Source organism: Bos indicus, chromosome 17 (assembly GCF_029378745.1).
Source record: "Bos indicus isolate NIAB-ARS_2022 breed Sahiwal x Tharparkar chromosome 17, NIAB-ARS_B.indTharparkar_mat_pri_1.0, whole genome shotgun sequence".
Taxonomy (NCBI): domain Eukaryota; kingdom Metazoa; phylum Chordata; class Mammalia; order Artiodactyla; family Bovidae; genus Bos; species Bos indicus.
Genome location: NC_091776.1, coordinates 8,158,313 through 8,185,339, shown reverse-complemented (window position 1 = coordinate 8,185,339; position 27,027 = coordinate 8,158,313). Strand labels below are relative to the sequence as shown.

General features: G+C 37.2%; 1 protein-coding gene across 1 annotated transcript in view; it reads right to left on the bottom strand.

Annotated features, from left to right (window-relative positions):
- Positions 1 to 27,027, bottom strand: part of IQCM (IQ motif containing M) — a 478,048-nt gene that overhangs the window by 318,741 nt on the left and 132,280 nt on the right. Inside the window, exons 6-7 of the mRNA XM_070769022.1 lie at positions 11,223 to 11,313; positions 6,989 to 7,083 (exon numbers count right to left, since the gene is read on the bottom strand). Coding sequence (XP_070625123.1) covers positions 6,989 to 7,083; positions 11,223 to 11,313 — 186 coding nt within the window. The remainder of the gene's footprint in view (positions 1 to 6,988; positions 7,084 to 11,222; positions 11,314 to 27,027) is intronic.

Below are 27,027 nucleotides of genomic sequence, written 5' to 3'. Positions count from 1 at the left end.
TCAGTGACTAAATGCACAGACACATCATATATAACAGAATTTAGAAAGTGTTCATTATTAGGAAGAATTTCAATGAAGGTTTTTCATCAGAGCTGACCAATATGAAGATCAGGAAAATATAGCAATTAATTATAAATTCATGAAATAATAATGCACTATAGAGAAAACACGTATGGCTACAATGTTGGTTTAAATTTAAAAACTAAATAAAGTGGACTAACTTTTAGCAAAACTGACCAAAGAGAAAGAGTGAGGAAGGGAAGTAGAGAAAGAGATCACACATGTGCCTAAATAATAAATACCAAAAATTAAAAAGAATACATCAGCAAAAATGTTATTATGGACAATTTTATGGCAATACTCTTGACAATTCAGACATATCCTTATAAACATAACTTACTAAAACTGAAAGAAGATGAAAATAGCTTCATAAAGACATTTTATCCATATAAATGTTTCTCCCAACATTTAATAAAAATATAGCAGTCTTATACAAATTCTTCCAGACACCAGAAAAAGAGGAAATTGTTTCCAACTTACTGTATATAATGTCATCACCTCAATACCAAATCCTGACAAGATCATTACAAACAAGAAAAATAATAGGCCATTTCCCTCTTCAATAAAATTAAAAATCTCTCAACAGAGTATTACCAAGTTGAATTTGTATTAGGTTTATTCCAGGGTTAAACATTAGTTTGACATCTGAAAACCAATAAGTTAATTCACTACATTAAAAAACAAATGAGAGAAATCATACAATCATCTTAAGAGATAAAAAGAAAATTAGTTGATAAAGTTCAAAATCAGTTCATGATAAAAACTCTTAGAAACCTAGGATCTTTTAGTATAATAAGGACAGTGTAAAACAAACACTATATATACATTATACTTAATGCTAAAGTATATAATACTTCCTTTTGAGACAGGGAATGAGACAAGAAAGCTTCTCATCACTTCTATTTTACATAGTACAGGGGGTGTTAACCAACACAATAAAGCAAGAAAAAAATAAAAGCTCTAGAATAGGAAAGAAAGAACCAAAACACTCATCATTTGTGGACAATGTGATTGTGTACATAGGAAGTCTAAAATGATCAACGTATAAACCAAATAAACTACTAGAAGTAGTAAGACAATTTTAAAAATATCACAGGGACATAAGGTCCACACAGAAAGATGAACTGTATTTCTATATTCCAGAAAAGAGGGTGGTGGTGAAATAAAATTTTAAATACCATATAAAACAGCATCAAAAACATCAAATGCATAAAAATATATCTTTCTCAAAATGCAAAAAACTATAAAATACTACTGAGACCATTCTAAAAGGGCTAAATAAAAGGATATTTAGCATCCATCTGTATTTCATTCTAAAAATTTCTAAGGTTTTCTTAAATCTTAATCTATGTAGAATCAAGGAAAGCTTGTGTGGATCACAATAAACTGTGGAAAATTCTTCAAGAGATGGGAATACCAGACCACCTGACCTGCCTCTTGAGAAATCTGTATGCAGGTCAGGAAGCAACAGTTAGAACTGGACATGGAACAACAGACTGGTTCCAAATAGGAAAAGGAGTACGTCAAGCCTGTATGTTGTCACCCTGCTTATTTAACTTCTATGCAGAGTACATCATGAAAAACGCTGGGCTGGAGGAAGCACAAGCTGGAAGCAAGACTGTCGAGAGAAATATCAATAACCTCAGATATGCAGATGACACCACCCTTATGGCAGAAAGTGAAGAAGAACTAAAGAGCCTCTTGATGAAAGTTGAAGAGGAGAGTGAAAAAGTTGGCTTAAAGCTCAACATTCAGAAAACGAAGATCATGGCCTCTGGTCCCATTACTTCATGGCAAATAGATGGGGAAACAGTGGAAACAGTGGCTGACTTTATTTTTGGGGGCTCCGAAATCACTGCAGATGGTGACTGCAGCCATAAAATTAAGAGACGCTTACTCCATGGAAGGAAAGTTATGACCAACCTAGACAGCATATTCAAATGCAGAGACATTACTTTGCCAACAAAAGTCCGTCTAGTCAAGGCTATGGTTTTTCTAGTGGTCATGTATGGATGTGAGAGCTGGACTATAATGGAAGCTGAGCACTGAAGAAGTGATGCTTTTGAACTGTGGTGTTGGAGAAGACTCTTGAGAGTCCCTTGGACTGCAAGGAGATCCTACTAGTCCATCCTAAAGGAAATCAGTCCTGGGTGTTCATTGGAAGGACTGATGTTGAAGCTGAAACTCCAACACTTTGGCCAACTGATATGAAGAGCTGACTCATTTGAAAAGACTCTGATGCCGGGAAAGACTGAGGGCAGGTGGAGAAGGGGACGACAGAGGATGAGATGGTTGGATGGCATCTCTGACTTGGTGGACATGGGTTTGGGCAGCCTGGTGTGCTGTGGTCCATGGGGTCGCAAAGAGTCAGACACGACTGAGCGACTGAACTGAACTGAAACAAACATTAGCTTTAATAATTAATGATAATTATGGTATGGTTTCTGAGATTAAAGTTTTAAAAAAGAAAAAATTGAAATAATGGACAATGATAGTATAAAATTCAAAATGGAGGCAGAGCAAACCTAAAGTGTTTCATAGCCCTGTTATTACCTCAAGAAGATAACATTTTTCCTCATTTACTGTATTTAAATCAATATTATTTGTTTATCAAAGACACCTTAGTGAAAAAATTAGTCACAAGAAAACTAACAAAGGATTACTAGCAAGAATGTAAGAGAATTCCTCCAAATCTGTGGTGGAAGCAAAGGAATAGGATTTGCACGAGGCACACAAGAAGATGATAGTTGCCATCAATATTATAGTCTTTTGGCTGTGGGATGATTTTGTTTGTGTTCATTATAATACTCAATAAGACAAAAATAAATTGGAAGGCAGTTCATGGACAAGTGAAGATAATGCATCATGAAACAAGGATTTCTATTAATCTAATTCTAGATACCTGAGGCTGGACAACAAATCCATGCACATGTAATTGTTGATAGATAGACAGGTAGAGGAAAGTGGTGCTGCTTTTTGTTTTATTTTGTTTTTTTAATTAGGAAAGCTGTAGACCACCAGGAATAAGTATAAGTCCTAAATACAAATTCAGTTCAGTTTAGTCGTTTAGTCGTGTCCAACTCTTTGCAACGCCATGGACTGCAGAAAACATGTACACAGCCACTGAGTTGGAGGTGTTAAATTCAAAATGCCTAATAACAACCTAGGCAGAAATGCTGACTGAGCATGTGGATGTGAGCTGGAGTTGAAGAGAATGACCAGGCTGGAGATATAGATTGGAGTCATCTGCATATAAATGGTAGTCAAAACTACAGATTGAATAAAATTACCAAGAGAATGATTATAGCTGAGAAAAAATTCCAAAAGTGACCTCCTGGCCTAGGAACATTTTATCTAGGGAATTGTAGCTAAGAATGACTACTTTGTTAAGCACTAGGATGTATGTTATACATTTTACAAGCATTATCTAAAAAATTCTAGGTAGGTATTATTATTATTCCCCATTTAAACAATGAAGAAACTGAGTCACAGAATGATTAACTTCGATGAGGTTTTCCAGCTAGAAACTGGGAGAGCCAGAATTCTAACCTCATTAGAGTAACTGCAGTAACTCCAATGCCTTCACTCTTAATTACTGTGCTATACGGCTTTAAAGGGCAAGACTTCAGGTGGTACAAGGTACATACATTTATATATACATATATATAAAAATAATACTACTATTATGTATTCTACATTTTATAAGTCAAATGGATTGAAATCATGACTTTGCCTTAATTCCTATATTCTAATTTCCTTTCCTTTTTCTTTTAAGAATAATTTTTTATCCTAAAAAAAATTAACTGGGCAATTTTAAGAGCCCAGTAAATTACCATACACCCCAGAGAAACCACAAGTTCTACATTATTTCACAATTTAAGCAACATTCTGTTATTAAAACAGATCTCAGTGGCTGTTTTCAGACATTCAATGAAGCTGTAACTTACGAGAGTTATATGTGGAGAAAAAGCTTTGTTGTGCAAATGTTTAGACTATAGCCTCAAAATGAACTAAAAAATTGACAAGCATAAAAATATATTCATTATTTTTCCATCCAAGACACAAAGCCAGGACCATACCTCAGTTATGGTAAAAACTCATGGTAAAAATCAACATTTTCCATATTTTGCTAATAGCTTACATAAAATAAATTTATGACCAGAGAGCTTCAGATATTTCTGCCCTTATTTTTTTTAATGTTGCAATTATAAAAGAGCGGTTTAGCTTAAAACAAAACAAAGACTTCACATACAACAAAACAGGGATGAAATTTCCATTCTTATTGGATTAAAAATACATTTCAATTTAAGGGAAAAAAAGAGCTACCCTGCAGCATTTGGAAATAATGGTTTTTATTGCAATTTTTACACTTTTAGCCAGTTCAACCTTTAGATTTCCCATGATGTTTATGGGTATTGAGAGACTCAGATCATGAAACTAATAATCTACCCAACAATTTGCTTTTAAAACATATGAAAAACACTGTATAACATTCTACTTATTTTTATGGTATCTGTGCAGTCTCCATGTAATTCTGATTAAACCAGAACTGTAAAAGTACTGGGTCCAGTGCTATCCTTTTGCATGTTTATATTTGTTTATATTCACTGCTGTTATTATTATATTTTCCCAAGTTCTTTTTTCTTTTATCAGTTATCAAGTTTTAGCCTACTGTGTAGAAACAGACACAAAGAAGTATATAGAAGGATATTCCATTCGAGTAGCTTCTCCTTTTATCTTCACTTATTTATTCATTTAACAAATGTTTGTTAAGGCCCAATATACGCCAGTCACTGTGATAAGCATAGGAATTCTTTAGTTTCCAAGAAGTTATAGTTCTATTAGTACTGATAAATATTTTAGATACTTCAGAACACTTTTGCACAGATAGAATCTTTAGCAAATCTCAAATCCCGTCATGTAGGGATCTGCCCATTCTGCAAACCCTCTAGTCACAATTTCACAATAATCTATAGCTAGTAACTGGGATTCTCTCAACAAATGTTTTAGAAGAAAGGTCTTCCATCTTTTCCTTAGCACTAAACAAACAGTGGTTGAGCCCCTGTATAGTAAGCTCCACAGGTACAGAGAAAGAAGACTCACATTTCTAATTTCAGATTAGAGCCATGAGAATCACTGAACCCTTCAATGGACTGATACACCCCCTACAAAATGGAAAGAGACATGTGATTTACCTGAGGTGGATGGTATTTGAAAACAGAGGCTTTCATCAACATTTAGGATGATCCTGCTGTTGCTGCTGCTGCTGCTGCTGCTAAGTCACTTCAGTCGTTTCCAACTCTGTGCAACCCCAGAGATGGCAGCCCATCAGGCTCCCCCGTCCCTGGGATTCTCCAGGCAAGAACACTGGAGTGGGTTGCCATTTCCTTCTCCAGTGCATGAAAGTGAAAAGTGAAAGTGAAGTCGCTCAGTCGTGTCTGACTCCTAGCGACCCAATGGACTGCAGCCCACCAGGCCCCTCTGTCTATGGGATTTCCCAGGCAAGAGTACTGGAGTGGGTTGCCATTGCCTTCTCCGAGGATGATCCTGAATAAACACTAAAGTAAAGTGAAAGTCTCTCAGTTGTGTCCGACTCTTCGAAACCCCATGGACTATACAGTCCACGGGATTATCCAGGCCAGAATACTGGAGTGGGTAATGGTTCCCTTCTACAGGAGATCTTCCCAACCCAAGGATTGAATCCAGGTATCCCTCACTGCAAGCAACTTCTTTACCAGCTAAGCCACCAGGAAAACCCAAGAATACTGGAGTGGGTAGCCTATCCCTTCTCCAGCTGATCTTCCCAACCCAGGAATCAAAGCCAGGTCTCCAGCATTGTAGGAGGATTTTTTACCACCTGAGCTACCAGGGAAGCCCTGAATAAACCCTAAATGTCACACAATTCGTAGAACTTCCACTGTGTAGAAGCTTTCAAGGGTTATCAAATTTCAAGATCGCTATCTATTAAAACTATTTCACCCACTGGATCCTATACCATAAGAGGAATTTTTGACAACATTTATCTCTTCACATACATACTCAATTCTAGACTCAACTGAGACCTACACATTATTCTACTACTCTGAGGCTTCAAATTATCTGATCGAGCCTTAAAAGAATTTAAGCTATGGACAAATACAACCAAAAATTTTAAACAGGCCTATTATGTGTTCAAGATTCTGATATTATATTCACAAATACTAATAGTTTGGTTAAACACTAGTTGGATTAACAAAAATGCATTTGATGAACCTCCAGTTGATGCTTAAATTCTTTCTAAAGTAATTCAAACAAATAAAGGCTAGTAAAATTATTGTTGGATAAAGCCAATTTTAAACAGCGCCTTGAGAACCCAAGAAAGAGTTTATTCTGCAAATTTCAAAAAATGTATTCCAACATCAATGCCCCACTCTACAAGAAAAGTTTTCTCTTAATGACAGCCTGAAGCTCAAGACATGAGTAACACATTAAAAAAGAGGGAAAACTACAAAATAGCTGTCTTTGAATCAATAGCCCCCAAGTCATCACATAGCTGACCACGTTCCAAACAGATTTTCAGTCACATTTAAGGGACTTTTAGAGGTTCATCTATATTTTCTTTTGAAGAAATCTTAATACATATTTTGGTAAACAACAATAACTCAACTATAGAGAAACATTTAAAATTCTAAAAATGTATCCTTATAATTTTCTAAAACCTTCAATATTTACACACATTTAAAAAACCCAATCTCTAAAGTTCAAATAAAGGAGCTGAAAATTAGTTAGTACTAGTTGTTTCTGAAATCTCTATCTTGTGATACATTATTTGAAATGAAACATAAAGGAAATGACTGTTCGATACTAGCTGGGTGCGTCTGCTTTTTAAATGAATACTAAACACTGAAGAATCACCATGTTGCTACTGCACTTAGGCAGCGAGACTCACCGTGCTCTTTCAGCTGCCCCATGGAAGAGGAGGTCGTGGGTCGAAAATGCAGGCCAAGGTTGAAGACCGGGAAGGCAGAAAAGGAGTCCAGCTTTCTGTTTCCAAAACATGAAGTGAGAGCTTTGAGTGACTGACTAGCCCTTATTTTGTAACACAAACTCCAGAATAATGTTGCAAGATTAGATACTAATCAAGAGAAAAGGACTTCTCTCCTATCAACAGAGACTCTGACTATGCTATCCTTGGTGCCCTCACTGCAGAGTAAGGAGCACGCAACTGGCCCTCTATAAACAATCACTATTGAATAAAAGACAAAGTAATACCAAATTTTGCTGCCCCTGAGCAAAGATAGTATGTAACGTTTGCTTTCTAAAAGAAAAACTCTAACAAAAATTAGAAAATAACACACATCACATCTATTTCTTCCATTTTGCAAAGATTTTAAGTAACATGTTTTCCTATTATGACTTGGAGAGCTTCAACCAAGTCAGCTGAATTAAAAAATGAGTACCATGCAGAAACTTTGGAAAATGGAAATAAACAAAAGTAAGAAAACAAAAATTACCCCTAATTCACTACCCTAGTAGTGTGAGTAATACTTGCAAAGCTTTAAATTCTTCCTATGAGTTGAGCACTATTCTAACTTTTTATTTGTCTTATATTTAATACTCAAAACAAGCCTCTGGGTATTTACTATTATTATACCCATTTTATAAAGGAAGAAACTAAAAGTTTAGGGGTTAGATAGGCTATAGTTCAGATTACTCCAGTTAGATATGGGTGGAGTCAAGATTTGAATCAAGGCAGTGGGATTTAGGGAACTAAGTAAACACCTTATTACTATCTATCACCAACTCCATTTGTCACGATTAACATGTGTAATATACTCCATACTTATGTTTAGGTGTACCTAAATGTACATGAACTTTTTAGCTTATTTCTTATATTTGACAAAATACAATTAATGTATTTCCTTGTAAATGTACAAAGATGCACACCATTATTTTGGCCTAGAAATTCTAGACCAATTTGAATCCAATTTGAACAACTGGATTGTTCAAAATCCAATTTAACTGAACTGGATTGAATTCAATTTGAACTGGAATTGTTAGTTCAAAAATTTTAGAAATGTTAAACACGAATTTTTAGGATTTTAAAACATTCTGCCCATCAAAAAAGTATGGTGTAAAAGGAAAGTCTGTGACTGTCCTATTTTGAGTTTTATAGTTGGCATAGAGTAGATGCTCAATAAATTAGTAAATCAATGAGTGATTTACAGGAGCCATTAGTCTAGCTGTCACTCATGTGGTTCAGTTGGCCAAAGAACTGAGATATCCCTTATATGACAAAATCATATTGTCAATGGAAAATATGAGAGGTTTGAGTACGCAGGCAGCTTTGCCAAACTCCATTTGAAATTCTAGAATTTTATTTATATGCTACCAAGAATGGGGCCAAGGTACATAGTTGTAGTTTGATTTGCTTCCTTAAAACCGCTGCTGCTGCTGCTGCTAAGTCACTTCAGTCGTGTCCGACTCTGTGCGACCCCAGAGATGGCAGCCCATCAGGCTTCCCCGTCCCTGGGATTCTCCAGGCAAGAACACTGGAGTGGGTTGCCATTTCCTTCTCCAATGCATGAAAGTGAAAAGTGAAAGTGAAGCCGCTCAGTCATGTCCGACTCCTAGCGACCTCATGGACTGCAGCCCACCAGGCTCCTCCGTCCATGGGATTTTCCAGGCAAGAGTGCTGGAGTGGGGTGCCATTGCCTTCTCCTTAAAACTAGACCCTGGCTAAATATTTTTACATAAATCTCCAAATTAGAACTATTAATTGCATTTTTCAATGATCCTCTATTAATGAAAGATTCTGATAGAAGCAGACAAAAATTCATCCACTAAGCAAAATATTTTATAAACATTAAGATGAAATGCCAGAGTTGTTTAACACAAATGTGAAATGACATGAGGGAGTCTATCATTATTTTATAATATCCACATTCTGTTATTAATTAGAATGACCTAAATACAAACACTCATGTAACACATAAGAAACTCCCACTGATCACAAAACTAGGGGAAGAAGTTGAGGCTCATTTGCCTAAAATCATAGAACACATTTACAGAAATGCAGTTGTCATACCTTCAAATGTATCAAATATTATCAAGTAAAAAAGTTAGCTCTAATAGATAAATGCATAATAAATTTCTTTGATGGAAAATTAATATTTAAAATGCACTCACATTTATCATTGTTGTTGTAAGAGTATTTAATGTATAATTTATCTTTGAAGTTAGGCAAAGGTACATTGAAGAACTTCATTTCCTTCAACCTAAATTTGAATATGCAGAAGTATTCAATTTTGTTTTCCTTTGCAAGTTAAACATAGAGAAATTTGGGGGGGGGGAATAGACATTTATAAGATTCTATCATATTTCTTCATGTATTTTATAAGGAATTTCTTTTGCTGGGCCAATATTTTTATGGTCCACCTAAAAATATTATGGTTCATCCTTAAAAGTTAGTGTTTTCTAAGGCATCTTCTGGGGAATTAGAAGTAATTCACATACAACTCCTGTCACAGGACTCTGTTTGGAGCAGAAACTTTTCCAGAGTATTACAAAGGGTTATACAATTTAGCGACTTCTCTGCATTGTTAACAATCTCCTACCTGATTTCCTGACTGATTCTGTTTTCCTTTCTGTCCTTTATAGCCTCATGGCTCAGTTACTTCTAACCTTTGTGAATGAAGCTAGCTTCAGCGGGTAGGAAACACATTATCCCCACTAGTCAGCTATAAATAAAGACAAGGTAGCCTCCGGTGGATTGATGATATTCAGGGTCTGTGTGTCCCAAGCTGTCACTGAAGTACTTTTAATTTCATTAAAAGTACTTGCTCATTAAGCAAGACATGTTTTCATTAAACATGGAATGTTAGAATGTCAAGAGACCTTTATCTTTACCAATTTCAGAAGAAACAATTCTTAAGGAAATACTCAACTCTCTTGAGAAAGACATGCTGAAAGATATTAAATGATCAGATTTATTGTTAATGAGTGCTCCAAGTATCCCTAAATTCTTCTTCTTCTTCCTTGGATCACAGCTCCATCTAATATACTAAAAATGGTAGCTTTTCAAATTAGTTCCATTTAGGTTTTCTAGTTTTAAAGTTTACCTGAAATTCTCAACTCTGGTTAAATTGCCATATTAACTACTCTTTTATCAGGCAACACTGTGCTAGTCTAACCCAGGTCTTGGGTTAACTCAAGTAAAGGCAAAAGTTTTTAGACTGGTAAATTTCCTATATAAATCATTTACTTTCTTTTGTAATTCATATCTTCTCTTACCATGGGTAAAACCAAATCCTCATTATTAAAGCTATGCATATATTTCACTCTTCCAAATTCCCATAGTATTACCTTTTACTTCTGAGTAAGAAACTGGTAGTGCTAAGCACATCTTGCAGGTAAATTTTAGAAGAGCCAAGACATTCCTTACAGCCATAGCAACATTTTCTTAAACTTCTATTACCTAATACCCCACATTTCTGATCATGTTATATAACGAATTATCTTAACAGAACAGCATTTACATTCTACAAGTATAAATGTTCTTACAAAATGTGCTGAAGAGCCTTTAAAGTTTCTATCTGTAGCTCCAGGGCCAAAACTTATGTACACAATGGTAACATTATCCCAAAGGTGATGCTGCTATTTAGTGGAATAATTCAGAAAAGTAACTGACCCATCTCCAGACACCTTTGGACAGCAGAAGCAATGCTCAAAATTCCTGCCTTCAAAGTATGCTCTGTAGGATCAGCCTCATCTTCTGTTAGAACACACACTAACTTTAAATTATATTAAAAAGGAAAAATTATCTTAACTCTGCTTCATAATTGCTGCAGATTAATTATTAAAATTCCAAACTTATGTAATATTACCATAAAATATGGCATTTTTCTCAAGAAAACCACAAACTGGATTTGAGCTTATGCACTGTAAAACCCAGATGGTTTGCTTAACTATTCAGACATCCTCCAGTTCAGTTCAAAAGTTAATTGAACTGAAAACTAAAATTTTGATAATTGATGTTCTTCAAGGTACTGAAGCAGAAGGATAAATTAGCCTTATGTACAGGGTGTTAAAAGACTTGAGAAACCATGACAATTGGTCAAGAAATACTAGCAAAGAAGAAAAGTGCATGTTGTCTATAGGTTAGCCAACTACACCTTCCTTACCTGGTCTTTCCATGGTGCAACTGCTTTTCTTTCTCCATTTTTTTACTCACTGACTCAATATTAGTCACTATGTTATCCAGTTTAACTTGTTCTTGAATTTGAAAGAAAAAAAAACATTTTAATTGTATACTATTAGTTTTCAAGGTCTAAGTGCATGTTTTGAATTAAATTGCAAATCACAGATTTTTTAATAACAGGTACAGTATTTTTCAAAAAAATTACTAATAAAAAGATAGCCTAAAAACACATTTGAGTGTCTTTTTTCACCCCATGCTCCTCAGATGTTTTGCAATTACTAAAATTTAGGACTGCAAGTATAGAGTAAATGAACTGCATATATCAGAAAGATCGCTCCCTTTGTAGAGAAATGTCTGCAAGAATACAGCACAAACCAAGAATACAGTCTCCTTTATACATATCAGTATTATGGTCATCCTTATCTTCATAAGGCTTAGCTTTTATAGGACAGCCTGCTATTTCAAAATAATTTAGCAATCATTAGTTAATGTAATAGGAACACTGGGAGCTCCAGAAATCTCCATTTGCTAGAAAGACTTAAATCCACAAAAGCAAAGGTTCTGCATTTAAAAAAAAAAAAAAAATCAAGTTCTTAGAGTCTAAAAAGAAACTTAAGATAAATATTTTTAAATACTTATTACTTTATATTTTATTCAGATAATGGGACTAACATAGTCCTAACATATGGGGCTAACAGTTTGAAACTGTGCAACAAAATATTGTCATATCTATTAAGGACCTTCTAGTTAACCAGTTCAGGTATATTAAAAAGACATTAAAGATACAGAGAACATATGAGATTAAACCCTGTTTCAGAAATATTTACAAATTAGTTGGTATCAATGCTAATGAATAAAAGAGCACACTAGATAGCATTATATAATTTAGATTTAAAATGTATAACAAAGACCATACAAAATTTGGAGAAATGGAAAACAGAATGCTAATATTTACTATTCATAATATATTAGGAGTGTTGGTTAGCACTTCTGTGGATTATCTCACACTTAAACCTGAAAATTGGATTTTTGGTGAATTTCTGTGATTATTCTCTTTTATACATCAGGAAAGCAGTTTACCCAAGATCTAAGTTTTAAAAGTGCTAAACCAGGGATCAAACCCATTATCCTTGACTGTAAGTTCACCCTTCTTCACTCTGCCCTACCACCTCAGCAGGTTTCATGAGGGTGCTTAATTATTGATTATTAACAGCAATTATTATCCTAATTACTAGTAATTATTTGTGTTATAACAATTATTAGGTGCCTAGTAATGGGAAAAGGATAATCTCTGCCATGCTTACACTGGAGGGTGATATAGAGCTCAAAAGATACACTTCATATAAAGATAAATGGCAAGTTGAGAAATACATTAAGGTGAAAAAGAAAAAATTAAAAGTTTGAGTCTTAAAAACATAACATTTAAAAATATTTGCCACACATCAAGTGTGCTAATTGCTGTATATGGATTATCATTTTTCATTCTCACAACCAGCCCATAAGTTAGTTATATTATTGTCTCCATGTTTACAGATGAGGAAACTGAAGCAGAGAAATAGAGATTAACTTTTCTTTCTTTTTTTTTTTGATCAACTTTTCTAAGGTTATACAGCTAGCAGTAGGCAGAGACAATATTCAAACCCAAGCAGGCAATTCCTAGAACCTGCATTCTATCCATGGTATCCAATGGGTATGTTTTTATTGTACTTATTTAAGGAATACCTACTGAGTGTAAACTGCCATACTAACTCATAGAGAGGCGAGATGTAGGATATAGTGTTAATAAAACACTGCCATTCTCAGTGGACAACATGACTAACATGAAAATCACTGCAGAAAAGTGAAAGAAAAGAAAGGTCATGAGATGTGCAACCCATAGATCTAAAGGGTGAATTGTACAATGACGCTACGGGAACTAAGCCTGTGCTACTACAATAATTAATAAAGCAAAAGATATGCCTATTTTGTGAAAAAATATTAAAAACTTTGGGAATTATCCATTTAATCACTAAAATGAAAGTCTCTATAATACCATTAAACTAAGTCATGTTAGTTCTGCATCCCAAATAGAAAATAAGTACAATTATACTGCCTAAAAAAAAGTATAGAGTTGTCTCCCTGTTCACACTGTCAGCTATGCCAGTAATCTCACTGTATCTCACCATTCATTTCACCCAGGGTAGGCAAGATGAGAAGGGGGACGCTGGAAGAAAATTCAAGGCGCCTTAGAAACTACAGACATGTTTACTCTCTCCTCACCGGGGTGGTAGCTGTAGGAGCTGCTTCTGCTGCTAAGTCGCTTCAGTCGTGTCCAACTCTGTGCGATCCCAAAGACGGCAGCCCACCCGGCTCCCGCATCCCTGGGATTCTCCAGGCAAGAACACGGGAGTGGGTTGCCATTTCCTTCTCCAATGCATGAAAGTGAAGAGTGAAAGTGAAGTCGCTCAGTTGTGTCCAACTCTTCGCGACCCCAAGGACTGCAGCCCACCAGGCTCCTCTGTCCATGGGATTTTCCAGCAAGAGTACTGGAGTGGGGTGCCATTGCCTTCTCGGAGCTGTAGCAGCAGACATGCTGTATTCTCTCACAGCCGACCCAGAGAACACAGCCATAACGCAGCCTCAAGGGCTTTTTAGGTGAAGCTTATATATGTTTACAGAACAAACGAGGCCTGTGCAAAGCGGGTACACCATGATGCACATGCGCAGTGCTGTAAGTGATCTCAGCCGTTACATAACCATGAATTTACAACACATGGGGTGAGAGCGCAAGGTCATGGGGCAAGAGAGCCTTACCACCGCCATCTTGAATAATTTGCTCTTGCAAGACAAGAGCTAAAGGAGATTTCTAAAAAGACAACTAAAGCATATGAAAATCCTACAGTAGGTAAATCTTTAGATGAGGAACAAGACTTACTGTATGACTTGGGGCAAATTATAACATCTCTGCTGTGCAGAATTGCTTCAGTAGTGTCCAGCTTTATGTAGCCCTATGGACTGTAGCCTGCCAGGCTCCTTTGTCCATGGAATTCTCCAGGCAAGAATATTGGAGTGGGTTGCCATGCCCTGTTCCAGGGTATCTTTCCAACCAGGGATCAAACCCACCTCTTCTGCGGCTCCTGCTTTGCAGGCAGATTCTTCACTGCTGAGCCACTGGCGAAGACCATAACTTCTTTCAGTTCATAACTATTACCTCTATGTAAAATCTAGTCTCTCAACTCTAGAATTTTACTTCTGAAACATAAATTTTAAATCACTTCTGTAAAACAATTAGCAAGAGACAGGGAGACTAGGAAAAGAAAATGCTTGTAAAGTGGTGAATATTTGGGGTTTCTGTAATGAAAGCAAACAAATGAAATATAAAGCATTAGCACTTACAACCAAAGGCCTCTAGTCCTCAACACTATTTTCCTTGCTCTCCTCAGAGTTCACCTGAAATCAATCATCCATTCAATTCACTTATGACTACTTCACTCGCCTCCTTCACAGGCTCATTATTCTTTGACCACATCCAGCTGTTGTGTATGCCCTACAGCTCTTTCTTCGGTTGCCTTCTAAGCCTTACATGAAGGGTATGGTCACTCCCAAGCTCTATTTATCATGGAAACGTGGATGCCTCACAAAATCTCAGTATCCTGCTCAGACCACCCTCAAGTGCCAAATTTCAATAACTTACCATGTCTATATGCATGTCCCAAAGACATTCCAATTGACATGTTCCTCTCACGATTGATGACACCACCATCTATCCAAAAACCCAGAAGTCACCTCTACTGTCTACTCTCCCTCAGCTTCCTAGGACAATCAATCATCAAACCCCTCCTACTGTTTCCACTCACATTGCCTCAACATAGACTTTGACCATCTCTTCTCTGGGACACTAATAGCTTTCTCACTTGGATTCCTACTCCCAATCATAATACCCTCCAATTCAGCCTCCATACTTGCCATAAATAAGCTTTGATTTCCAAATAATTGGATTTTAAATTATGATAGTTATTATTTTAAAATTTAATTTTGCTGTAGTCAGGGAACATGATTTACATAATTCTAAATTCTTTGAAATGTATTGACTCTTTGACCAATGTGTAGTCAGCGTCAATAATGTTCCATACTTGTCTGAAAATGAATATCCTCATTGTTGTTCTATACTCATCTGATAAATAAAGATTCTTAACTTAGTTGTTTAAATCAAATACTTTGTAGCCTCACTAATATATGTGTATGCACACAGTCATGTAAATATGTGTGTATACATTATTTTTTGCTGGACAATTTGAAAGTAAGTTACAAACAGCATGACATTTCACCCCTAAACACATCATATAGCTCCTAAAAACAAGCACATAAACTCAAATCCAATATGCTTCCCATATTGCATATGCCATAGTATTTTCTCTGCTTGCATGTGTGCTAAGTCATTTCAGTCATGTCCAACTCTGTGCGACCCTATGGACTGTAGCCCATCAGGCTTCTCTGTCCATGGGATTCTCCAGGCAAGAATACTGGAGTGGGTTGTCATGCCCTCCCCCAGGGGATCTTCCCGACCCAGGGATCAAACCCACATCTCTTACATCTCCTGCATTGGCAGGTGGACTCTTTATTGCTAGTGCCATCTGGGAAGCCCTTAGTATTTTCTCTGAGCTTACTCATATAAAGTCCAATAAAAAATTTTAAAAATTAAAGCTCAAGGCCACTTAAGATATGCAGAAACTGCTGGGGTCTCCCCCAATTACCTCTTTATTCTTCTATTTGTGTGTGTGTGTTTTTTTTCTATTCTTGATTCTCAGAGGCTCTATAGAAATGTGGTGAATAAGGAATTCCATTTTGCTGTGTGTGTATGTGTGCTCAGATGCTCAGTCATGTCCGACTCTGTAATCTGCCCACGAGGCTCCTCTGTCCACGGGATTTTGCTAGTCATTCACATTTCAAGACTCAACTCAGGGGACACTATCTGGTCTATCTTAATGCTGAAACAATTTGCAATATTTCTTGTGTACTTGGCCTACCTCCCTCTTATTAGTCTGCAAAATCTGGGACCATGCCCCTAGCCAAAGTGAGATAAGTTATACAAATCAATAAATAAAATGTTCAACACCTTTTATTCAGTTACATAGAATTTTGAATATTACAAGTTTATATTTGCCAGGGACATTGATTAATTTATTTCCTTTTTGTTCAAATATGATACATACTATATACATTCCTCCTTTAACTGATTCCCATTTCTCCCCTGATAGTTATAAAGTTTCCCCCCTTCCACAAAACAAAAATCAAAAAATTAAACAAACAAAGTAGGCACTCTAATCCAGGTTGCTAAAAGCAGCCAATCTTAAATAGTTAAACTGGACCAATGTAAGTTACTAGGAACTATCTTTTCAGAATTTAGATTTTAATAATTCAGAAATTGGTTACCATAAAAGAGGTGTGTTCCCTACCACAGGCATCTCCTGTAGAGATTGGATAGGAACTTTCCATAGAACATTATATAGGGGATTTTATATCATGAAAATAGTTGGGCTGGAACAGTGCTAAGTTCTCTTCTATACAGAGACTTAATGATACTATAAAAAAGCTTCACAAGGGTAAATCCAGATCCTTTTCATTCAAAAAATGAGATTTTAGACTTATATTGAGTGATTATAAAATACTTTCTCATTTTTCAAGACCTACAATTTAAATTCTACTCAGTTTGATATGAAGTAATTATAATAAAATTTAAAACTTAGTTATAAATTTATAGACGGGCTCATTAGTCAAGAATGACAGATTGCAATTTTCTGACATTTCACATTCTAGTGTGTGGGCTGGGTGAATGTCATACGATTTTCTACTGTTAGAAATTCTAGCACATGTGTGTTATATAGAATGCCAATTCCTCACTAAATAGTGAACTCTTTCATGGTCTCTTGAGGACAGGGATTGTATTTTAATCCGTCATCCACTTATTCAGTCATTCAACAAATATTTACCAAATGCCTATAATGTGATAAGCAGTCTGCTTGGCATAAGGGATGCAAACCATAACCTGGTGATTATGAAGGTTATATTCTAGGAAATTAAATTGATCAAATGATAGTTACACGAATAACTGAGTAACCCCAAGTGCAATGCTATAAAAATTTATTTCCATTATCTCATAAATTTAAGACAAGGAATAAAATGCATCCTTTAGCTTTTGGAATTGGGAGGTTATGGATAGAAAACTGAATGAAAATATGGAAATAGAAGCAAGATTTCACTGCTTGAAGGAATAAAGTTATTGGAGGTAACAAAAGAAGATTCTCTTTTAATGATGTGTGGTTCAAAGAGAAGAAGAGAGGCAGAACGTTCACTATAAGGACATAAGTTTCAGAAAGAATGTTTGGGTGTCATTATATTTTAAGACACTTAATATACGAAAGGAGAAGGTGAAAATACAGAAGAAAGCAAATAATATGTGATAGATGAGGTAGATTTCTGGCAGAGAAGAGAAGTAATGGGATAGAATTCAGCCAAGATTTGGAGAAAATAGGCATTTTCTTCTCAAAGAAGAAGGTAGATAAGGTTTTGCTTCAGTCATGTCTGACTCTGTGTGACCGCATAGACGGCAGCCCACTAGGCTCCCCGTCCCTGGGATTTTCCAGGCAAGAACACTGGAGTGGGTTACCATTTCCTTCTCTGAAAAGTGAAAGTGAAGTTGCTCAGTCATGTCTGACTCTCAGCGACCCCATGGACTGCAGCCTTCCAGGCTTCTCCGTCCATGGGATTTTCCAGGCAAGAGTACTGGAGTGGGGTGCCATTGCCTTCTCCAAGATAAGGTTTTAGATGGCTATTAATACATTTCCAGTGAGTTCACCATTCAAAACCTTTATTTTCTCTACAAAGTAGGAACTGAGGTCTTTTACTGAGAGAAGGGGAGAGAAGTTTAAGCAGGGTCTCCAGGAGAGTGGCAGATATTTGAATAAATAGCAAGTAGGGCGGGTAAAAGAACGGACCAAGGTAACATTAAAGGTTGTACTATGATTACCACTGAATGCAGTCACCATGACAGCTAACACTGCAAAACAAAACTTCTCACTTCTGTTCAATTCCTCTCTGCTTTATAGAAAAATGTTTAAACTGATTGTCTATACATCTGATGTGTACTTCCTCATCCCATTTACTCTTCAGTCCACTGGCAATCCAGCTTGCACAGTCACCACCCTGATCAAGGATACAACTTCCACGCAAGCACACACACTGGACACATCAGCAGTACATGGTGACAATGGTGGCTTTTGTGAAGGGATTCTCTGACAACAGGTTTTCCTGGTCTTCATCCTATGAATACCTGGCTGCTGATTTTCAGCCTCCTTTGCTGACTCTCCTCCTATCAGACCTCTAAAAACTGCAGTGCCTCAGACCTCGATCGTAAGCCCTTTTGTATGGGTTAACTTTTTTTTTAATGTGGGCCATTTTAAAAGTCTTTATTGAATTTGTTGCAATATTTCTTCCATTTTATATTTTTGGGGTTTTGTGCCATGAGGTATGTGTGATCTTAGCTCCCCAGCCGGGGATTGAACCCGCATCCTCTACATTGGAAGGTAAAGTCCTAACCACTGGACCGCCAGGGTAGTCCCTGGGTTAACTTCACTTGTTCGTTAGGAGATTTCACCCAGTTCCTCAAGTAAATACGTCCACTCACCAGTGACTCTAAATCTTTATCCTCCAGGCCATACCTGTCCTCAAAATTTCAGACTCATATACACCACTGTCTAACATATGAAGTTGCATGCTAATAAGCATTTCAAATATAATACATTTTATAGAGATCTTGATTTTCTCTTCCAAACACTGTTCTTTCTTGTCTTTCCTGTGTCAGTAAATGACATCATCACACAGCCACTCACTCAAACCAGAAATTCATTACCTATGACTAAAGTATACATCAAAGTTGCCAATTCCCCTCCAATTTCACTAACACCTCAACAATAATGCTACATACCAAACCAAACCCAAACTCAGTGGATTACAAGTTTGGAAGATTCTTGCTCATGCTTCTTTGACTTGGCCAGAGTATCTCTGCTTCTCCCCTCTCTACACAGGTCACTCTGGAGTCGGGGACAGCTACGTGGGGCATGGTCTTCTCATGGCAGACCAAGGAGTAAACAGACAACTTAAGCCACAAAATATTTAAAACTATTGCCTGTGTTATATCTTCTTACCCTCTACTGGCCAAAGCAAACATATGGCCAGTCTCAAAGTCAGTTGTGCAGGGAAGACTATTCTAACCCAGGGTGGGCGACGAAGAGTGGATGTGTCTTGAACAATAACTCAATCTAAGCCAACATTGTCTTCTGCTTGAACTGAAAAAATAGCTTTCTAATCAGTCTCCTGTTTTAGCTCTAGCTTCTGTTTAGTCTACACACACGGTCAACATATCTTTTTACAGTCTGATAATAACATCTGCCTTAAAAACATTCAGAGATTTTATATCACTCTTAAAAAAATCGGTTCCTTGACATTACCTATAAGGCCGAACATCATCTGATTCTTACACATCTCCTTCAGGTGGCTTCACAGCACTGCCTTACTTTTCTGCCACTACACTTCAGCCACACTGGTTTCCTTTTAGGACCTTGAATAAGTCGATTCCTGCCCCTTCTCAGGGCTTTCTCACTGCCTGGATTTCCCTTCATCCTGCTCCCAGTGAGGTGCGGCAGCTGAGTTGGATCAGCTTTCAAAAGTCAATTCTTAAATTTCTTAAAGTTTTGCAATCTAGATTTCAAACCCTTGGTAGGCTGAAAACACCCACAGTGGAAATATTTACACCATGAAAGTTAGGATGTGTTATGGCAGGCTTTTTTCCCAGAGAACCAGTGTAATAGTACACCACTTTCCTTCAGATCTCAGACCAAATATAAGCTCCTCAGAGAACTCTGTAGATGACAGCTACATCTCAAGTATGGTTGTTTTTGCTTTCAGTCGCTAAGTCATGTCCAGCCCTTTGTAACTCCATGGACTCTAGCACACCAGTCTCCATGATGTCCTCCATTATCTCCTGAAGTCTGCTCATATTCATGTCCATTGAGTCAGCAATGCTATCTAACCATCTCATCCACTGCTATCCCCTTCTCCTTTTGCCTTCAATTTTTCCCAGCATCAAGGTCTTTTCCAATGAGTTGGATCTCCCCATCAGGTGAAGTCCAAAGTATTGGACTTCAGCTTCAGCATCAGTATGCCCAGTGAATATTCAGGGTTGGTTTCCTTTAGGAAATCTAAGGTAAGTCCCCAGTCTATTATATCATTTTGTTTTCTTCATTGTTATCTTCACATTTTGTGATTATCTTGTCTATTTATTTGCTTTTTCCTAGTTTCTCCCAGAAGAATATAAGGTCTATTTTCACAATTATATCATCAGTGTCAAAGAGAGTAACTGGCATATAACAGATGCCTAGTAAATACTGAATGAATGAATGAATTTTTGTTCTGATATGTTATGAGCTATTTAAAAACAGAACATTTTTATTCCCTTTCTAACTCACACATAGCATTATAAATCAGCAGTCCAATACATATCTATTGAATAAATGAAGTAATTAATGTGTTTACTAGGTACACATGTATAAATTTCAGATTTCATGTCAGAAAGTGGAATAAAGACATTCGTGATAGGCAGGTGGTCTGAATACTTCAGATTTCACTTATAATTTTCTATGCCACCCTCGTATAGCTATTATTGTCCAGTATAATACCATCAATTAATAAACTGCTATTAACTACCTCCTATCAGCCATGTGGTCTTATAACAGAGGTTTTATATTTTATTAATCTCACAGTAATGTTAATTAATCTCACAAATTAATTAACCTTACATTCATTCATTGTTGAACATATACCTCAGTGCCTAGCCAAGCATACCTTAGGTACTCAATAAATGCTGAATGAACAAACAGAAGTCAGTCAGGCATCAAGAGCAGAGTTGAGTTAAATGCATGAAAATATGGAACTCCCTACAATTTCATCAGAAGAGTACTGCAAATTAATCTGTGTGTTGTCAGCAAAATTTAACTCCACTACAAGGCCTCCATGTACACAATAGAGTGAAATTATTTTAAACACTTTTTAATTTTTTAAAAATAATGAATAGTTAACTGTTTTCAGGAATATAAAAACATAATAGTAACAAAAGGAAGACAAAAATTATACAAGTAAAATAAACTTTAAGACATTTTACTCAAGTATAATTGATTCAATATCCACTGGTACAGATTATTAAATTAACTGATATATTTATTTATTTTATATTTATCCTCTAGGTGGCTATATTGTATTATTTATGAGAGATAACACAGAGACATGGTTAAGAAAGCAGATACACTCAAGGGGATATAAATTTGAATTTTATAATCAGTATAACCCTCAGCAAGTTACATTATGTCACTGAGTTCAGCTTCTTCATTTGTAAAAACGTGTATGATGATCTCTTTAAGAAAACTGGAGATACCAAGGGAGAATTTCACGCAAAGATGGGCACAATAAAAGATAAAAAAAAGGCAAGGACCTAACAGAAGTAGAAGAGATTAAGGAAAGGTGGCAAGAATACAGAGAAGAACTATACAAAACAGTTCTTAATGACCCAAATAACCACGATGGTGTGGTCACTCACTTAGAGTCAGACATCCTGGAGAGTGAAGTCAAGTGGGCCTTAGGAAGCATTACTATGAACAAAACTAATGTAGGTGATGGAATTCCAGCTGAGCTATTTCAAATCCTAGAAGATGATGTTGTTAAAGTGCTGTACTCAATATGCCAGCAAATTTGTAAAACTCAGTAGTGGCCACGGGACTGGAAAAGGCCAGTTTTCATTCCAATCCCAAAGAAAGGCAATGCCAAAGAATGTTTAAACCACCACACAATTGCACTCGTTTCACATGCCATCAAGATTTTGCTCAAAATCTTTTAAGCTAGGCTTCAGCAGTATGTGAACTGAGAACTTCCAAAGGTACAAGCTGGATTTAGAAAAGCAGAGAAACCAGAGATCAAATTCCCAACATCCAGTGGATCATAAAAAAAGCAAGGGAATTCCACAAAAACATCTACTTCTGTTTCACTGACTATGCTAAAGCCTTTGACTGTGTGGATCACAACAAACTGTGGAATTTTCTTAATGAGATGGGAATACCAGCCCACATTATCTGCCTCCTGAGAAACCTATAGGCAGGACAAGAAGCAACAGTTAGAACTGGACATGGAACAACAGACTGGCTCAAAACTGAGAAAGGAGTACGTCAAGGCTATATATTGTCACCCTGCTTATTTAACTTATATACAGAGTACATTATGAGAAATGCTTGGCTGGATGACTCACAAACTGGAATCAAGATTGCCGGGAGAAATATCAACAACCTCAGATATGCAGATGATACCATTTTAATGGCAGAAAGCAAAGAGGAACTAAAGAGCATTTTGATGAAGATGAAAGATAAGAGTGAAAAAGCTTAAAACTCAACATTCAAAAAACAGATCATAGCATCTGGTCCTATCACATCGTGGCAAATAGATGGGGAAAATGTGGAAACAGTGACAGATTTTCTTGGGCTCCAAAATCACTGCAGATGGTGACTGCAGCCATGAAATTAAAAGACACTTGCTCCTTGGAAGAATAGCTTATACAAATCTAGACAATGTATTAAAAAGCAGAGACACCACTTTGCCAATAAAGGTCTGTGTAGTCAAAGCTATGATTTTTCCAGTAGTCATGCATGGATGTGAGAATTGGAGCATAAATAAGGATGAGTGCCAAAGAATTAATTGATGCTTTCAAACTGGGGTGCTTGAGAAGAGTCTTGAGAGTCCCTCGGACAGCAAGGATATCAAACCAGTCAATCCTAAAGGAAATCAACTCTGAATATTCATTGGAAGGGCTTGTTGTAAAGCTGAAGCTCCAACACCATGCCCAACTGATGCGTAGAGATGACTCATTGGAAAAAACCCTGATGATGGGAAAGACTGAAGGCAAGAGGAGAAGGGGGTAACAGAGGACGAGATGGTTGGATGGCATCATTGACTCAATGGACATGAGTTTGAGCAAACTCAAGGAGATAGCGAAGGACAGGGAAGCCTCATATGCTACAGTTCAGGGGGTCACAAAAAGTCGGACACGACTTAGCAACTGGACAACAAAAATGTGTATGATGATCACAGATTCCTGTGAAGATTGGGTGAATGATACATGCAAAGTACTTAGCACAACTGGTACATAGTAAGTGCTCAGTAAAATTAGTTAAGGTAATGTTTACAATAGTGAGAATTGTAAGAACATGGCATTGATTACAGTCTATACAGGAGATGGAGCAGACACATAACATGTTATAAGTACCATAAGATAAAGCACTACCAAATATTATATCAAGCATATAAACTTGCAGTAATAGCACAACATATGGAAAATAAAACACAACGTCACATTATACTGAATAATTACGCCTATGCCTAAAACATCTCCATCAAGCATTCATTTCTCTCTCTCCAGTAAAAAATACAACAGTACTCATCAAGCTTTGGGCAAGTAGCATACACTATTCCCCTGCACAGAAAATAATACCAGTTATATCTTAGTGAAACAGCTGAATCTCTACTAAGTAAATATCATGGCCAAAGGCTTAACAAAACTGCCCAGACGAAATGAGTTTATATTGATCATCTTGGTCCACCCTATCCAACAAACAAACCAAAAAACTAAAAAACAAACAACAAAAATGACTCTCCAAAACAGCTAATGGAAAGACACTGGTGTACAGCCCTAGTCAGTTTATCCCTTGATCTTTCTCTTACACAAAGTTAATACAAGTGTCAAGAAACAATCCTCCATTAATATTTTCACATTTTGGCACTGTCAGGGCCTTCTGAGCTACTCATTCTGGCACCTGAGTTAAAGGATGTTCAAACAGCAAACAAGCCATGGGAGTTAAAGACCCAGGAGAGATTCAGAGTCACCTCTGCTGAGATGACTTGTAAGTAAATGTAAGCCATTTACTTACATTCCAAAGAGTAACAGACTTAGGGACTCCCACTTCTCCTCTTTCCAGAACGGATGTGCTTACATTTATAAAGCACTTCTAGAGAAGAGAATGGCAACGCACTCCAGTATTCTTGCCTGGAGAATTCCAAGGAAAGAGGAGCCTGGCAGGCTACAGTTCATGGGGTTACAAAGAGTCGGACATGACTGAGTGACGAGCACACACACACACACATAAAGCACTACTCCCTCCTTTTCCCTTCTCCTTCTTTCTCTCTACAGAGGAGGAGAGGCAAATTTGCCAAATACTGTGTGTGTGTGCCTGCGTGTGCGTGTGTGCACACTGTCATGTCCTACTTTCTACTACCCCACGGACTGTAGCCCACCAGGCTCCTCTGTCCATGGAGTTTTCCAGGTAAGAATACTTGAGTGGTTGCCATTTCCTTCTCCAGAGGATCTTCCCAACTCAGAGGTCAAACCCACGGTCTCTTGCATCTCCTACTTTGCCAAGTGGGTTCTTTAGCAGCTGATCCACCAGGGAAATCTGCCAAATATCCTACATAAGTGCTAAAATTCCTAATCTCAGAATTCCTCTTCTGTGGCACTTCGTCCCATCTACATGAGGCAATGAGGAAACAGAGGTAAGATGCTCTCTGAATATTAAAAGGTCTGTCTCCAATCCAGAAACCTTATAGGGATTACAAATGTGAATGGATAAATATATGGGAAATAGACAGACAGATAGATAGATAGAACTTAAGATAAACAGGGCAGACACACTCCTAGAAACTCATCTCTCCTTCCCACTGAGTCTGATCTAGGAAATCTAGGAGATGTGATAACAACTCCAAAACCCTTTGAACATGCCTCCCCAAGGTGAGACATACAAATAAATAGCAAGAAGCAAGTCCAGCATAAGGACATGCTAACATAGGACCTGAATCAGATTTTGAAAACTCAGTGAACTCCTTCGACCCGGGCTAAAATACTGTCTGAAGAAACTTGGGAAAAGGATAACCATTAGGAGGGGTGACAGGTGTAAAGACAAACCAACATAAAACTAATGATATTCATGTGTCAGGTGGAAAAAAATACAAGCACTCCCAGAGAAGCTTAAAGCTTTTATCATAACCATTTTAACTTTCCAATCCTAAAGAAAGGCAATGCCAAAGCATGTTCAAACTACCTCCCAATTGCACTCATTTCACACAGTAGCAAAGTAATACTCAAAATTCTCCAAGCGAGGCTTCAAAAGTACATGAACCAAGAGCTTACAGATATTCAAGCTGGATTTAGAAAAGGCAGAGGAATCAGAGATCAAATTCCCAACATCTGTTGGATCATAGAAAAAGAAGAGAATTCCAGAAAAACATCTACTTCTGCTTCATGGACTACACTAAAGCCTTTGACTGTGTGGATCACTACACACTGTGGAATATTCTTAAACAGATGGGAATACCAGACCACTTTACCTGCCTCCTGAGAAATCTGTATGCAGGTCAAGAAGCAACAGTTAGAACTGGACACGGAACAATGGACTGGTTCCAAATTGGGAAAGGAGTATGTCAAGGCTGTATATTGTCACCCTGCTTATTTAACTTGTATACAGAGTACATCATGCAAAATGCTGGGCTGGATGAAGCACAAACTGGAATCAAGATTGCCAGGAGAAATACCAATGACCTCAGATATACAGATGACACCATCCTTATGGCAGAAAGTGAAGAAGAACTAAAGAGCTTCTTGATGAAGGTGAAAGAGGAGAGTGAAAAGGCTGCCTAAAAACTCAACATTCAAAAAACTAAGATCATAGCATCTGGTCCTATCACTTCATGGCAAACAGATGGGGAAAAAATGGAAACGGTGAGAAACTTTATTTTGGGGGGCTCCAAAATCACTGCAGATAGTGACTGCAGCCATGAAATTAAAAGAAGCTTGCTCCTTGGAAGAAAAACTATGACCACATAGACAGCATAATAAAAAGCAGAGACATTACTTTGCTGACAGAGATCTGTCTAGTCAAAGCTATGATTTATCAAATACTCATGCATGGATGTGACAGTTGGACCATGAAGAAAGCTGAGCACTGAAAAATTGATGCCTTTGAACTGTGGTGTTGGAGGAAGGCTGTTTGGAGTCCTTTGGACTACAACAAGATCAAACCAGTCAATCCTAAAAGAAATCAGTCCTGAATATTCATTGGAAGGACTGATGCTGAAGCTGAAACTTCAATACTTTGGCCTCCTGATATGAAGAACTGACTCATTAGAAAAGACCTTGGTGCTGGGTAAGATCAAAGGCAGGAGGAGAAGGGGACGATAGAGGATGAGGTGGTTGGATGGCATCACCAACTCTATGGACATGAGTTTGAGCAATCTCCGAGAGTTGGTGACAGGCAGGGAAGCCTGGCGCGCTGCAGTCCATGGGGTCGCAAAGGGTCAGACACGACTTGAGTGACTGAACTGAACTGAATCTTGACAAAATGAGGAGGATATTCATTTGTGATTTTATTCCTCACAGCAGATTCTTGTGGGGTGAGAAGGGAGTAATTACTAGGGCAGGGCTGCTCAACATAGAAGGTGGCAATGTGAACACATTAAGGGCTATTTGCAAATGGAGATCTTTTAATTTTATTAATCTTTCGTAGTGTTAATCACATCGCATCCTGCGGTAGTGTTGTCATTTCTCTAGCATGCACACAGTGAATTACTGAGCAGCTCTATGCAATGTGTCTCACACGCTCTGGCACTTCCATTTCATACTTCACAGTTTTAGTGTCACTTTGAGGTTTGAAATGCTTCACAGTTAT